Source organism: Pyrus communis, chromosome 10 (assembly GCF_041283825.1).
Source record: "Pyrus communis isolate YQ-2024b chromosome 10, ASM4128382v1, whole genome shotgun sequence".
NCBI lineage: Eukaryota > Viridiplantae > Streptophyta > Magnoliopsida > Rosales > Rosaceae > Pyrus > Pyrus communis.
The window spans coordinates 19,550,985-19,567,663 of NC_142574.1; the positions used below are offsets into that span (position 1 = coordinate 19,550,985).

General features: G+C 39.9%; 4 protein-coding genes and 1 pseudogene across 5 annotated transcripts; 4 read left to right on the forward strand and 1 right to left on the reverse strand.

Annotated features, from left to right (window-relative positions):
- Nucleotides 1-401: 401 nt before the first annotated feature.
- On the forward strand, nucleotides 402-2,206 carry LOC137727419 (UPF0481 protein At3g47200-like). Its single transcript, XM_088678629.1, has one exon. The coding sequence runs from the start codon at nucleotides 622-624 to the stop codon at nucleotides 2,038-2,040; it is 1,419 nt and encodes a 472-aa protein (XP_088534755.1). The 5' UTR covers nucleotides 402-621; the 3' UTR covers nucleotides 2,041-2,206.
- A 4,035-nt stretch (nucleotides 2,207-6,241) lies between these two features.
- LOC137729997 (protein VACUOLELESS GAMETOPHYTES) lies at nucleotides 6,242-10,330 on the forward strand. The gene has a single exon (XM_088677700.1). It carries the CDS (start codon nucleotides 9,424-9,426, stop codon nucleotides 10,147-10,149), a length of 726 nt encoding a protein of 241 aa, XP_088533826.1. The 5' UTR covers nucleotides 6,242-9,423; the 3' UTR covers nucleotides 10,150-10,330.
- Nucleotides 10,331-10,808: 478 nt separating this feature from the next.
- On the forward strand, nucleotides 10,809-13,035 carry LOC137728312 (putative L-type lectin-domain containing receptor kinase S.5; annotated as a pseudogene). Its single transcript, XR_015952450.1, has 2 exons — nucleotides 10,809-11,780; nucleotides 11,895-13,035. The product of XR_015952450.1 is annotated as a putative L-type lectin-domain containing receptor kinase S.5 (transcript).
- A 129-nt stretch (nucleotides 13,036-13,164) lies between these two features.
- PDE191 (Mitochondrial transcription termination factor family protein) lies at nucleotides 13,165-14,346 on the reverse strand. Its single transcript, XM_088677699.1, has one exon. It carries the CDS (start codon nucleotides 14,344-14,346, stop codon nucleotides 13,357-13,359), a length of 990 nt encoding a protein of 329 aa, XP_088533825.1. The 3' UTR covers nucleotides 13,165-13,356.
- Nucleotides 14,347-15,263: 917 nt separating this feature from the next.
- LOC137728761 (Pentatricopeptide repeat (PPR) superfamily protein) lies at nucleotides 15,264-16,392 on the forward strand. The gene has a single exon (XM_068467518.2). It carries the CDS (start codon nucleotides 15,264-15,266, stop codon nucleotides 16,203-16,205), a length of 942 nt encoding a protein of 313 aa, XP_068323619.2. The 3' UTR covers nucleotides 16,206-16,392.
- Nucleotides 16,393-16,679: the final 287 nt, after the last annotated feature.

Genomic DNA, 16,679 nt, shown 5'->3' on the forward strand with positions numbered 1-16,679 from the left:
AGTAGAAGAATTTCTGTGCAGTGCTGCCTTTAGTTGGGAAGAGGCAACCCTTGAGACGATTGCTTCTTCGTTTATCTTCAAGTCTGATAGAAATTTATTTGAAATTATGTCATGTTTACTGACCTGGAACGAGTTTCGGTTCATGACTTTTTTCTTGTTTACTAACATATTTTTGAATTAAAAAAAAAATTATGTGAGTCCCGTATTACAATCCATAACTTAATACCTAAAAATCAAGAATTCGACTCATTAAGAAGATCAACTGATCATATACCCATTCCTTACAACTTTCCCGATTCACGACTTTTTTCTGTTACAAGTAACTATCCTCTATAAAAAAAAAAATAAAAAAAAAGATGCAATCCGACACTTAGCAGCTTCAACTATACAAAGATGTCACAGTACCCGTAAATTTGGAAATCACAGTGGTATGTCATCTATGACAGAGGGCAGAGGCACAAAACCATCTCATCTGTTCATCGTTTTTTGCTTTGTCTTTATTAAAATATAAGGAAGCTTCCACATAAATCCATCCATGCTGCTGCTTTTACAATCTTTGAAATCCTTTATTTATCAAGGAGACAAGAGAGAATAATAAATCCAAAAATTTGTGAGCCTACAATGACCTCATCTTCAGCATCAAGTTTCCCATCAGAAGACAATGGAGGAAGAGATGATCCGGACGTGGTCATTCCAATTGAATTGCCAGACGATGTTAATATAACTCAGCTGATGTCGTCAATGGAGGAACGTCTTAAGTCAGTTGAGAAAACAGATTGGCTACTCCGCCCATCAGCTGGTAGGGCATCCTGCTGCATCTTCAAAGTACCTCAACTGTTGGTCGAAGTCAACAGCAAGCACTACCACCCGCATATAGTCTCCATCGGCCCATATCACCGTGGTCGCCAACATCTGGAGATGATGCAGCAACACAAATGGAGATATCTTTGCGACTTACTTGATCGAACACCATCAACTGGCCCCAAACTCGCTGATTACTTGCAGGTTGTAGCTTTGGGGGAGGAAAAGATACGAGGGTGCTATTCTGAGACCCTCAACTACTTGAGCAAAAGCGAGCTCGTTGAGATGATGGTACTAGATGGTCTCTTCATTATCGAAGTCTTCTCCAGATTTGAACATTTTGCAGAAAATTGGGATGACACCATCATTAGCTCGGAATGGATATTGCCTCAACTCAGGCTAGACTTTCTTCGGCTAGAAAACCAAATTCCTTTTTTCGTTCTTCGACAGTTATTTGATATGTCGAAACCTTCAAGAGAGGATACTAATCAGTGTTCGTCCCTTAGCAAGGCTGCTTTAAAATTCCTTAACTACGTAGTGGAACGAAGATCGGGCGAAGTCTTGGAGCAATTTTTCAATGTAGGCGGAGTACATCTACTCGATTTATTTCACGTGACTTTTACCGCCGGTATTCCTGATCTTCCTCGAGAAAATCCTCCTCAGTCAGTTGAATTGATCGGAACAGTGAAAAAGCTTCATCAAGCGGGAATTAAGTTCAAGAACAGCAAGGCAACCAGCTTCCTAGATATCAAATTCTGCAATGGAGTGCTAGAAATTCCACACGTAATAGTAGACGATTACAGTATCCATGTACTCCTGAATTTCGTTGCATTCGAACAATGTTATAAGGATTGCGACAAGCACATAACCACTTATGCTGCATTCATGAACTGCCTCATCCACAGGCCTGCGGATGCAACCTTCCTCTCTGAGAAGAACATCATCGAGAATTATCTTGGATTCGACGAGGAGCTCACTCAATTCTTCAACAATATGAGCAAAGATGTTGGTTTCTGCGTCATTGGGAGTTACTTAGAGCACGTATTCAAGGATATGAACGAGCACTGCAATAATGTTTGGAACGTGCAATGGGCAGGTTTTATGTTGAAGTATTTTAAAACCCCTTGGTCTTTTATGTCTGCCTCAGCTGTTTTGATTGCCTTATTACTCACACTAATCCAGACCGTTTTATCCATTTTTGAATTTAACGGTCCACAGGAGCGTAGCGGAGGGCACTAGGTTTAGGGCGCGCCGATCATCTCTCTGGTGCTCTATGGGATTTCATTTCCTTACAATTCATTTGGTTTTGCATCATTTGATTTCTTTGTTGATTTGCCTTCTACTAATTTCTCATATGTTTGGCTGGTGTGTTGTATTTAGCTTTCATATATGAATCTGGAGTGTATTTAACCTTTAATCAGTGCTGCATGTTGTTTATATATATATATATATATATATGTGTGTGTGTGTGTGTTTCTATTTAAACATGGTCAACGGAATTGAAAATCAATCAATGTAATTCCTAAAAATAATGTCGCAAAGAAATGTAGTCATTATGTCATAATTCTGTTATTTGGATGTGACACATAAATAGGCTCCATAAGTCGTATTATCACAAATGGTTCATGAAATTGACCCATACCATCAAGATGGTCCTTGAAATTAACCCACAATATCAAGATGGTCCTTGAAATTGAAAATCAATCACTATAGTCCTCGAAATAGATGTCTCAAATCAATGTGGTCCTTCTGCCACAATTTTGTCAAAAATTATAGGGTGTCTTAATGAAACACTCCTGATCCTGTTCGCTTTTAACTTTAAAAATATTTTTACTCTAAAAAGTCACTCATGGTACTATTCACTTACAACACATTTTTATTCTTTTGGTTAAAGCTCAAAGTTTTCAAACATTTTTCATTACTTTTCCTAAAATTATATTATGTGCTGATGTGACACATGAATGAGTCTCATAAGTCTAATTAAATTAAAAATAAATTAGAAATAGGTTTAATCATTTAATAATTAATTAAAAAAGTTATCTACCTAGAAACCAAGTCTTGCAATCACCTCTGATCTCAACCCCCACCCCTCTACCTCTATCTATGGTAGCATTCACCATCTTTTCTCTGTAAAAAAATAAAAAATAAAAAATAAAAATCTCAAGGCACCCATCCACCCTCCACTAAACCGGACTAGAATCGAGACCACCTTGTGATGGCTTGGATTGACGACAACTTATGTGACTTCACTGTTAATATTTGGCTATCGACATCTACACAACCTTAATCTTAGAGAGCATGTTGGGCACTACGCTGGGGATCTTAGTGACACAGAGAACGGCGAGTTCCGTCTTGAGATAATCCCATTGTGCAAAAAGGTGTTATGACAACATTTTTAATTAATTATTACCACATAACAAAGTTTTTGACAAAATTGTGATGGAGAGATAATATTGATTGCAGCATCTATTTTAAGGACTCAGGGACCATTTGTGATAAAGCTCGTAAATCTTGTGGGACCAATTTATGTGCCACATTAACATATAACAGAAATTTTGACACACCCCAAACCAGAAAGTCCACTTGGACCCTGAATCGAGCTGTGCTGGCCGACACCTGGAAGGTGACGAAGCCATAAAATGTGATAGAGTGTAGAAAAATGTGAATGATTTGAACCTAAAAATTTTAAATGCCAGAGTGCGTTGTGAGCATGAGCGAACCCATTTCACACACGATGTCAGAGCATAAGTAAGGTACAGGAGTGTGGGTAAGAATCATACCCTCAGAAGTATCCATCAATACTAAGATTCGCCACAGATCCTTGTTACATACAAACTCAGCAGCTAAAACCTGGAGGGCACCAAATAGAGAGTGTGAGTGAGCAATAAAACCATGCTTTCCAAAGTTATTACCTTTCTAAAAGTAATGCCCCTCAATGTAAAACACGTATCGTTTTCCATAAAATAATACAACAAATATACATATATCCAAACCATACTCAGAAATGACCAAAACCACGGTTTGCCATCAACTCCACCATGCATTAATAAGTAGGCCAAATGAACTTAATCAATACAAAATGATATATCAGTCAAAGTCATCTAATATGACATGTACAACTTATCCATATCACATCAATCATGACTAGCATATAAGTCGGATTCACCTATAGTGACCTGTACGACTTATCCATATCTCATCAATCATGGCTAGCATGTAAGTCGGAGTCACCTACAGTGACCTGTACGACTTATCCATATCTCATCAATCATGGCTATCATATAAGTCGGAGTCACTTATAATGACCTGTACGACTTATCCATATCTCATCAATCATGCTAACCAATAGCTCAATAAGTATACCTGCACACGAGTCGGAACCACCTAAAGTGGTCTGTACGACAAGACTGAGTGTAAATAAATACGCTCAAGTGCTACGATCACGTGAAGACGGTGCGAATAATCGCGGGTCACCTACGAGTCGGAACCACCTAAAGTGGTCTGTACGACAGGACTGTGCACCTACCTTGAATCCAAGGTGAGCGTTAGGTGCAGGAGGTGAACATCACGTGAAGGACTGTGCCCTGGCCACGGGCGGGAGCACTAACACCGGGGTGCAGGTTTATGAGCTATAATATATCTCAGCACAATCATACTCACTACCATCACTAACATCAACATGTACTCACCTGAAGCTTACCTGGGCGTCCGCGGCGTCATATAGCACTTCAAAGCATTCACAATAGTTAGGTTCAAGTAATATCCATATGAATATGCCATGATGCAATTTAAACCCAAACATTTCATGATATTCCCAAAATATATAATACGGTGTAACATGTACAATCAATAACACCTTACTCCCAAACTATTTACTTTTAAGAGTAATCATCAGTGCTAAGCCCAATTAGACCCTAGTTACATTAACTATCATTACTTACCTTTCCTTACTTCAATTTCTTGATTCTTCACGCATTGATTTATGATCAACATTAATCACCAAATCATAAAACTAAATCTCACACTTCCCACCAGTGTCCCTCACATTGCTCAATTCACTAAACAAGGCTATTATCTCAATTATTTAATCTCATTTATTATATGGTTGCATCTAACGTCTCGTTAGACTGCCTACGTACCCTAAACAGGGATCAAGCCATTCGTAGTTCGAAATGATTAATTGTAGGTAACAAGTATAGATCACTATAGAAGTGCTTGTGGAACTATCAATTATATGCTTATAAAAGAAAAAAGGCCCACTCACCTGGAGTCCACGCTATGATTATCTTGCACGCACATCGAGACATCACGATCTATCATTGCCTGTGACCAATTATCAAATCACATCTCAAAGTTTTTACCAATAGAATACATAATTTACATAAAACATATCCTCAAGGACCTTCAAGAATAATTTGAGACCCATTGACCAAAAGTCAACTGTCGATCAAAGATCGACGGTAGGGCCTACAACTCTGTATAACTCGATTCGGAAGATCCGTATATTAGATTTCCAATCCGTAACTTCCAAAGATCCACATTATGCTTCTAGAATAACATATTAAAATTTTATTACGATCCAACGGTTGAATCCTCACCAATTCCCAAAACTGATTAGCGATTAATGTTTTATTTTATGAATTTACAAATCCAATTCAGAAAGATCTGTACTTCAGATTCCCAATCTGTAAGTTCCTAAATTCTTCAAATATTATGTACTACAATATAACAAAGTTTGGTGATGATCCAACGGTTGGATCGTCGATTCATATAAATACCTATTAACATATCGTAGAGAATTTAGGTTCCAACGATCAACCTACATCATTTAAATATCAAGACTAAATTCAAGACATTCGACATAGCCTAAAAATAGCATTGGCGGCCCACTGGCCACGCGCCGCCGTGGGTGGCGGTCGTCCGTCCCGACTCGCCGGAAAATCTAACTATTTCCAAAAATTCTCAAACTTCACAGAAATGAAGATCTCAGTGAGTGGAGCAACTTTCATACCTGCCATGAAGTCCAAAAGTGGACGGAAGATGATCAATTTTTCCCACAAAGCCGGTTGGTGCCTAAAACTTCCCGACGTGGATTCGTCGTCTACGGTGGTCCAACGGGGTCAAAGTTGGTTGGGTTTTGCTCCTGGGATGATGGGCTACAAAGTCCAAGTGGTGGCATTGGCCAACGCTTTGCCGATTTGCCGGAAAATCGAAAAGAGTGGCCGGAGCACTATTGATTTTCGTCAACTTTCGTGGCCTCCAACCGCCACATATCATGGTTAATCAAGGTGGTTCTTGGGTGATTTTTGTAGAGGAGAATGAGAGCTTCAAGATGGTGGTCGTGGTGTCGAAAAACTCCATCGGAGTTGGCCGGAATCGGCCTTGGAAGATAGGTGGTCGCAGAGGTGTACGGACGGAAACTCACGGGAAAAGCTTTTTTTTTTTTTTTTTTTTTTTTTTTTCTTTTCTTCCTTTTTTCTGATTTCTCACTGGTCCTCCATTCCTTTTAATTTGATTGGTTCTTTTTCCTCTTTACTTAAGGCTGATTGGTTAGTCTTCCTACAAGGTGGGAGTTCAAATAATTTAACTACTTTTAAATAACCAACTTCAAACGTCCGTAATTATACCGTTATAATTCGGACTCGCAAACGGCTTTCGCCTATGCGTTTGTAGTGACAACTATTACGAGGATATGCTAAAAGAATAAGTCATATGTCACTCTAACCAATGATCAATGGAAGTCAAAGTCTTTGCCTCTAAAGCATTTTCATAAATTCACGCTTCTAAAATTAATAAAAATGTAAAATTTGGGACAGGTTATCACAAATTTCGACAGAATTGTGACGGAATGACCACATTGATTTGCGACACCTATTTTCAAAGACTATATTGATCACACTATTTGTAATAAAAATCTTTTTTTAAATATTTTTACCCTTTTTTTGTTTATTTCCCATCACATTCTACTACAAAAACTATTTGGCTTTAATAAAAAAATATCTCACAAACAAATTATTTAAACAACTGGACACGAAAACACTCAACTTTTTAATAATCTCACAAACCAAATTCTTCATAAAAAACCGTCCAATCAACTTTTTTTAATAAATACAATCGTCAATTCTTGAAAAAACATGTGCAAGAGAGAATTTCTGCATACAACAAAAAATAATGTTAAGGAAACTCTTAAAATAAAACTCTTTATGGACTCTCTGACACTTACAGTTTAATTTCAACTTCCATGCCAATTATAAAACATTGTGCATAAAACATGAGATTCGTAAGTCAATAAAGGGTCTCATTTTTAAGAGAGTTTCTTTTTCTTTACGATAAACCCAAAAACAAGCTTAGACACGCAAGCCCACAAAAATATTTAAAAAGCAGAAGAACAATAAGCCTGTGTGAGTGTGTATGCATGCCACAAGGTAAGTAATAACAAGGGAATAAATATTTGGGAGAAGGATTCTCTACCCTCATATTCTTATATCCTTCCATTATTTCCTCTCACACATTATTTTTTTGTCTTATTATCTCTATAAAAAAATTAATATAAGATGTTGACGTGGCTTAATCGTGACCGTTTAAATAGAAGGGCATGGAAGGATAAAAAGATTAGGAGGGTAAAGAATCCTCCTCCATATTCGTGAACTCGTCAACGTTATAAATCAAAATCATAAGTATGGTACAATCTGTAACTAGTCCAAATCCCAACGATGTTCTATCTCGAACTCTGAGACATGATACAATATTTACTTTTATTTAATCTTATGGCTGCATCAACTTTCAAGTTAAACTGTCTACGTACACTGTAAAAGGATCAAGTCAATCGTAATTCATCTTTAATACGAGAAATCCTATTTTAATTCTGAGATTAAGAAAATAGGCCATTTTTAGCAATTTCATTTTCTTTTTTTACGCTGTCACTGTTACAGGGTTTTACAAAACAAAGAAAAAGATAAAAGAAAAATGAGAATATGGAATCAAATAATGAAAGTGAAAGGTAAAACAAGAAGGATTTCCGTGCAGTACTGCCTTTAGTTGGCAGTGGCAACCCTTGATACGATTACTTCCAAGTTAATCTTCAAGCCTGAGAAATTTATTTGAAATTATGGCATGTATACCAACAACCTGTAATGAATTATTAGATCGTTTTGATTCATAACTCTCCTTTCGTTTGTTAACATATTTTTGAATTAAAAAATTACAAGTCTCAAATTACAATTCGTAATTTAATGCTTGAAAATCAAGAATTTGATTAAGAAGATTAACTGATACATATCCGTTCCTTACAATTTTCCCGATTCACAACTTTTCCTGTTACAAGTAACAAGGAAATGTCCTCTAGTCAAAAACTTCGATTTGGAGAGGAAGCATGGAATAATACTTTACAAAAAAAAGATGCAATCCAACACTTGGCAGCTTCAACTATTCAAAGATCTCACAATATCCATAAATTTGGAAATCATAGTGATCATGCCACCTGTGATAAAGGCAGAAAACCATCTCATGTGCTTTTATTGCTCTGTCTTTATAAAAAAAATAAAGAAGCTTCCAAATAAATCCGTACTGCTGCTTTTACAAGCTTTGAATTCCTTTATTTATCAAAGAGATACAGAGAGAATAATAATCCAAACACTAATTTCCACCTGTTGGGGGAGTTGAGATGAATTTTAGTCTCTGAAGAAAAAAAAAGCATTCCTTCCTTGATACTCTAGAATTATCCCTCAAGTGAAAAACCATTTACAAGTTTTTGATTCTTCATTAAGCACCATTTTAAATCTTAAACTCACAAAATTGTTTGTTAACAAAAATAATAGCAAATCATCGTAAATTGTCACATCCCAAACCGGTTCCACCTTGTCCGCTTTAGACTTACCATTTTTTCACGGTTTTGTTTCTAGGAACTCAGACGAGAACTTCCCACTGGGTTACCCATCCTAGGACTGCTCTCGTCCAAACTCGCTTAGGACTGCTCTCGTCCAAACTCGTTTAACTTTGGAGTTCCAATGGAATCCGAAGCCAGTGAGTTTCCAAAAGGCCATGTGCTATAGGGAGAGGAGCATGTACATATAAGACACATCACCCCCTCTCCGTTGGTCGATGTGGGATCTTACAATGTGTAGAGATACAAGTGAATCCACATATAGAAGAATCATTGTTTGACATGTGTGCATAAACCCTGGTTTTTGTCATTTTAAGTTAATGAGTTACTTTTGGACACGTGTTAGACTGTGGTTTGCAGATAAGGATGAATAATTCTTTACATATGAGGAGCCGAAGAGTGTTCTTCTAATAATATTGTTAGGGTTTTAAGTCAATAACCTCCAGTACTAGGAATGCTAATCTTAATCCCATATGTCAGGCAATAGCCAAAAAAACATCCATCCACAGAATCAGATTCCAAAGGGAATGCTTTATTTGATTCCTCTCTCTAAGTTCCAACTCCCCTCACCTAATTATTTGATCAAGGTAACCAATTTGTTATTCTCCACTTCTGAAAGTTAAGCAAAGAATCTTTACCTTAGCCACGGGACTGTTGAAACTTCCTTTTTAATCTCCATATAAGCATCCCTAACTCAGAAACTTGAGATTTACCCAAGAAAACTTTGAGGGAAAAAAGCCATGAAGATTGACAAGGAAATCTCTCATCCCATCCACCTAAAACACAAGCTCAAGATCGAAAACACCGAGGTCCCGTTCTACTGCGACGGGTGCAAAGAAGCCGGAATTGGCCTCAAATACAAGTGCCAGCAATGTGAGTTTGATTTGCACAAGGCATGTGCTGTGGCTCCTCCAACCATCACTCATCCCTTCTACGACAAATGTGAGTTTCAGTTTCTTTACAGACCACCGGGCGCTGTGAGGAGAGTGTGTGATGCGTGTAGGAAGGATGTTGTAGGGTTTGTGTACCACTGCAGGAAGTGCGGTTTTGATCTGCACCCCTGTTGTGCCAACCTCCCACAAGTCCTGGATGACGGTGAGCGCAACTTTCACTTGTACCTCAAGTTATCGAGCGCTTGTCATCGGTGTGGAGGCAAGGGGCGTGGTTGGTGTTATAGGTCGGAATGCAAGACGTATAATCTTCATGTGTCATGTGTGAAGGAGTTGCTTGTGGAGAGCTGGCAAGCCATGTATCTGAATGTGGACAAGAACAAGGTTAGGGAAATGCAGACTAGGATCCCGAGCCTTAAGGGGACGCTGAAAAACCACCACGGCGGAGGGAGAGGCGAGAAGGTCAGAAAGTGTTGCGAGATAGCTGGTGGCGCTGTTCGCATCATTGTCTCTGCCATACTAGGAGATCCTAGCGCTCTGATAGGGGCCGCTATTGGCGGTTTCATATCCAAGTAGAGAGTGCAGAAAATTGAAAACAAGTACATGTTTGGTATTTCTGTTTCTTGATGTTGTTGTGTTGTATTTGTTACTTTATTTCATGTGAATTCCAAGTACTGTGTGAATGATTGGGACTACGTGTCCTCCATATCTGCGTACTTCGTTATATTTGTGAAAAAAATATGGATTGTCTTTTCTTATTCCAATATATTAATTTTCGGAACTAAAAAAAGGAGGTTGAAAGGAAAAGATCACTTCACTCTATTACCAGTGGTGCATCTTTTACTTCATAGATAACAGAAAAAGAACTCCTACATTCAAGTGATAATAGGGGAGCATGAATCAAACACAGAGCCTCGAATGGAGGAATTGATATTCTTAATCACTTAAATTACAACTCTGATCTTGCTTGCTTAACATTTTGAAATATAGAACTGGCTTGTTCGTTCCGCAATGAATGCCAAATTTCCCTTAATTCGGAATTTTAAACCTCCTTAGTCTCCTGGTGAAATTCCTTGAGGCCTTCTGCAACGACCAAACTACCTTCCACTTTACACCACATTCTTCCATTGATGGTAGGGCGCTTCAGTTAACCCCAGACACCGAGAACTATAATGAAACAAGTCTGTCGGATCATGTACCATAGAACTTACCGAATACAGACTATGGCTTTCTGACATGCCTCCTTCAACTCAACTTTCCTCATCATCATCTACAGTGACAAAGAGTGGGACGCTCGTGAGGGGTTTGCTTTTCTTATAGGTTTGGATATTCATGTACGTGGACAAAGTCAGGGGCAGTGGCTTGGCCTCGCGAATTCCAGCACCGATTGTCAAGCCACAGGCCACTTCGTTGCTGTTGAATTTGACATGGAGAAGCAAAATTTCGATCCTGATGACAACCACATTGGACTCAACATCAATTCTGTACGATCAGGCAAGACTGTTTCTCTCAAGCCTTTAGGCATTGAGATATCACCGGAGATACCCACCAACTACAGCGTGCGGGTAGAATACAACGGTAGGTCCACAGTCGAAGTGTACTTGGCTATACACTCTCAAACTAACCAGCCAAAGAAGCCTGAGACACCACTTTTGAAGGAGACAATAAACTTGAGGCAGTACTTGAAAAAGGCGTCCTGCTTCGGATTTGCTGGTTCCACAGGCAGCTCAGCGCTTCAGCTGAACTGCGTTTTGAAATGGGATCTGAAGGTGGAGGAAATGCACCCTAAAAAAGATTTGACTTGGTTGAAGATGCTGTCGGGGTTGGTGTCCCAATAACGGTTTTGCTACTATTCTCTACAGTTTGGGTGGGATTCGGGTATGCGAACAAAAGGAAAAGAACCAGGAACGAAGAGTCCAATGTCCACGGGACACTGAAGAAGTTGCCAGGGATGCCTAGGGAGTTCAAGTACAAGGAGCTCCAGGAGGCTACCAAGAACTTCCATGAGAGCATGAGACTGGGGCAAGGCGGATTCGGCATTGTTTACAGAGGATCTCTGCATGATAAAGATCATGCAAATACCAACACCTCTGCAGAAACTGCTGTCAAGAAATTTTCTCGGGACAACATCAAGGGCAAAGACGATTTCATGGCTGAGCTCACCATAATTCACTGCCTTCACCACAAACAGCTTGTCCTATTAGTAGGTATATAATTTTCAAGTTTTAACTGCCTTTCCTAAATTTTTTGTTGTAAATGCAGCTCGATCAATAGGTACAGACAACCATGTTCATTACTCTAATACAAATACTGTCGTACAGGATGGTGCTATGAGAAAGGGAAGCCTCTTCTAGTGTACGATTTCATGCCAAATGACACCATCGATAAACACCTACATGAAGTTTATAATGAGAATACACTGAATTGGAAACACCGATGCAAGATCCTAGCTGGTGTGTGTCAGCATTGCATTACCTGTAAAATGAGTATGATCAAAAAGTGGTGCACTGCGACCTTAAAGCCAGCAACACCTTGCTTGCAAAGACGTCAATGCTCGCCTGGGAGAGTTTGGCCTTGCCCAAGCCTTGGATCAAGAAAGGAACTCATGTGCTGAACTAAACTAGCTGGTCCCGGGCACCATGGGCTTATGTTGCTCCAGAGTGCTTTCACACAGGGAAGGCTACTCCAGTCTGAAGTGTTCGGTTTTGGGGCAGTGGTGCTTGAAATTGTGTGTGGTAGAAGTCCTGGGATCAAGATTGTTCATGAACACCAGCAGTATTCATTGGTCGATTGGGTGTGGATGTTGCATTCAGAAGGGCATATCAAAGAAGCCATAGATGAGAGGCTAAAAAATGATTATGTGTTTGATGAAGCAAATAGCTTCTACTTCTCGGGTTGACATGTTCACCTCTGATTGCTAGTGAGAGGCCTCAAATACAGGCGGGTTTGCCAGATCATATCTGGAACAGGAACCATGCCGGCCCCTAGTGTACCTCCATTCAAGCCCGCTTTCACGTGGCCTTCCGTGGCTACTGGCTACAGCAGCACTGAGACCGAGATTACACTTTCTAACATCATTCTTTCTAGCATTACCGTGTCTTCCTAAGTTACAGTAGAACATTGAATGTAATAGCATTGCAGTGGCTTCAGCTCATCCCCTGACTAGTTATTAAGCTCCTAGGAAGGTGGGGTTAACCAGCCATAGCGAGTTTTCTTACTGTATATAGTCTCCTCTTGCTTAAGATTGGAGGTTTTTTACGTAAGTCCGTTGTTTAGAATACCTCATGATATTATGTTTAACGAGAGTGCTAATTGTGCTAAGAATTTTTTTAAAGATTCTACCTGAAATCAGTAAAATTACAGCATTAATTGTTCGTTCAGAACCTAAACTCTCTCAATTAATTTCATCAATTGTGTTATACCCGTGAGATTAGGTAATTTTCAGCCAAGGCTGCATAAAAAGTTGTTAATTGAGGAGCGCCAGTTTCATTAGTTGTGCAGAAATCAAACTATGGCCTAATATTTCATCTTTCAGTTCCTAAACGAAGAAATGAAACAATATTCTAAGTTCTAACTTCTAACAGATAGCACTTGATAGAAGAAAGACATATATATTGAAATGTATTTAAGACCAAGTCATTCTATGACCACCAGATTCTTGAACCATGTACAAGTTCAATTCACCTGATATATTGAAATTGCAATGCCAAACTAAGCTACAATACAAGAAAAACGATTATCGAAGGATAGTAAAATGAAACTCTAGTACCTTGAGCCTATTCTTCAAACCAAACCAAACTTCGTTACGAACTTCTTTTGATTACAGTCCAGCATTTCACTCAAGCTACAATCAGTTGTCGTCTGTTTCAAAAGTTTGTGTCGCCGCTCCACTCTTTTCTTCAGACCATGGCGGAAGAAGTCAGGATAATCAGCGACTTCATCAATTCGTCTACCCATAACCTCTACCAAGTACCTGATTCTCGGTTCTAAAGAGTTGTGGATGCTCTTGATCAGAATGGGTGGATAACCAGACACCAAAGCCGCTATCTGTCCATCTTCAAATCCACTTCTCTTTAGAAATTCGAAATTGGGTCTCAGAATCTTGTCCACATCTCTACACAACACTTCCGGAAAGTTCATTACCACTGTCTGAAGACCCTGCTCTGTGAGACCTACTGATTTCAAAAACTCTGCCGTAGGGCGCAGTCTTTTGTCAACGCTATAACCCATGATAAATGGGTTCTTTACCAGTACTTTTCCAATCATTCCTTCTCTGGATAGGCCAAGATTAGCAAGAAAGTTCACGATTTCAGAAAGCTTTGCTTCAATACTGTAGCTGATGAGCCTTGGATTGAGCAAAATCATTTTGCCAAGTTGCTTTTGAGGAATTCCCAGAGCCTCAAAGAATCCCAAAAGGGGACAGAGCTTCTCTTCCACGCTATGGGACAGAATGTGAGGGAATTTGGCAATGGCAGACGCAACTTCACGGGGTTTGGTACCAAGCGTGGTGAGGCACTCAACTGTAGGGATGAGCTTCTCGTGGAGAGCCAAAGTAAGTATCTTGGGGCACTTTGAGACAATAAAAGGTAGCTTCCTCTCCTGAATGCCAATACTCTTCAAATAAGCCCAATTCTCGGAGGCTCTTTCTGCTTGCGCGTTCTCAAGGCGCTTGCACTTTTTGAGCATATCTTGAATGCTCTTATCATCAAAACCTTTATCCCTGAAGAACCACATGATACTAGAACCACCATTTTGGGTGGTGCTGGTTTCCATTATCCCCCTGAAAGTGAACGTGTGAAAACATCAAGCCCAAGCTACATTTACAGGTTCATATAAACCCAGAAACCTCCTGGTGTAACAAGTAAACATCGACATTCAATAGTGGGTCCGGCTACAGTACAAACACTAACACGAACACCTGAAAATACCGTCGTCGTGGCCCGCTGTAGCACCTCTTCAAGTTCAAGAGTATACTACACCATCTGATTAGTCTAATACACCGTCTGATGGGTTGTTTTAGTGTTTGTACTTAATACGTGTTTATAACGTAAATAAACCGCATTCAGCAGATGGCCATGATGAAAATTAACAAAATCAGTAAATGGGCAGTCATAAAAACTAACAACCTAAACACTGCCATAGAATAATACTATCAGATTATAAATGCGCAGTTAGGCCAGTTGGCCAGGACAGTGTGCCCGCCCTCTCGCACTCGAGTTCAAATTCCCCTCCACCACAGAATTGCTTATTTCTATTCTGAATTCGGCAAATATATACATACATGTATATATAAACATACAGACAGAGTGAGAGTCACATACCTATGATTCAATCTGTTGCAGCAAAAGGGAACGGCAAAAAAGGGAGAGACTTTGCGGTTGTTCCGGCAGCCGCCGAAAATTCATAGGCAGTGGCAGTGAGGAATTAACAAAGGAGAAGGCCAAAGCCTTATCTGTTGGACTTGGTTTTACCTCTCTCTCCATTTCAAGCAGGGGTTAAGTCCGAATTCCGTATTTGCCCTCGTTGTCTTCTCAAATGACCAATGTATCCTTTGCCGTATATGCCACAATCAGAGAGTCCTCTTTCTCCTCTTTCGGTTCGAATTGAAACCCCAAAACCCTAAACTCTCCCTTAAACCCTAATCAGAAACTCAAAGCTCGTAACTTTATCGATCAGAATTTATCGGGGCGATGCCATCGTTTCAGGGTCAGGTTTCCAAGCACATATTGTCCACCATTTCTAACCCTCTTCGCCAATCAACGAGCTTGTCGATGAAGCTGCGTCGTTTTAGCACCACCGCCGATCGTGGCGGTGAAATGGAAGCACCACTGGAGCAACAGCCGCCGGAGCCCATACCCAATAGGCCCTTGAGAGGCCAAAGACCATCAAATCCTCAAACTTCCAATCTTCAGTTTCTCAACAAAAACTCGCCCATTTCAGAGAAAAGGAGAGAGAGGCCTTCTTCTCCGCCATTGCAGGACAGCAGCTTTCTCGAAAAGCTGAAGATGGGTCTCGACAAGTCGAAGAGGGAGGAGCCTCAGGAAGTTCCCGAGCCGCCACAGCCGCCCGAAGAAGCGGACCAGATATTCAAGAAGATGAAGGAGACTGGTCTCATTCCCAATGCCGTGGCAATGCTTGACGGGCTCTGCAAAGATGGGCTGGTCCAGGAGGCTATGAAGCTTTTCGGGTCGATGCGTGAAAAGGGCACGATTCCTGAGGTTGTTATATACACTGCGGTGGTTGATGGGTTTTGCAAGGCGCAGAAACTTGAAGATGCTAAGAGAATTTTCAGGAAGATGCAGAGCAATGGGATTGTTCCCAATGCTTTTAGTTACACTGTGTTGATACAGGGGTTGTATCGGGCTAATATGTTGGAGGATGCTGTTGAATTTTGTAGCGAAATGTTGGAAGCCGGTCACTCGCCCAATGTAACTACTTTTGTGGGGCTGATTGATATGGTTTGTAAGGAGAAGGATATGGAAGAAGCTGAGAGTGTTATTGGGAAGTTGAAGCAGAAGGGGTATTTGGTTAATGAGAAGGCTGTTAAAGAGTTTTTGGACAAAAAGGCACCATTTTCGCCGAGGGTTTGGGAAGCTATCTTTGGGAAGAATAAATCGCAGAGAGGGTTTTGAGTTCCCTTGGTTATCAGAAGTACAAGAAATTGTAAGTTTTGCTGTTCTGCTGTTGATCATTTTAGATTGAGTTTCATTGGCTTTGTTAAAAGCGTGTTGCCTCACTGTATGAGTGGCGGCATGAGAAGAACATAAATGTCACCCTTGGAAATTACTCTGTTAATAATGGTCACGATTGCTTGTGCTTTGTATGGTTTTCCAGGATCTTTAAGCATAAGCTTTTTTATCATATTTTCTTACAGTTCACATTTGTCAATGTAAATATCATGGCACTTCTGATTACTAAAACGCTACTCTTTTAGCGGAGACTAGGATTTATGACCTAGATCAAGTTTTCTTAGTTCAATTAGATTGCGTGGTTTATGACCTAGATCAAGTTTGCTTAGTTCGATTGCCTAATTTATGCTCTTGATCAAGTTTGCTAAGAACTTCACATAATAGCTACTTCCTGTTGTGGTTTTTTTATTGATACTT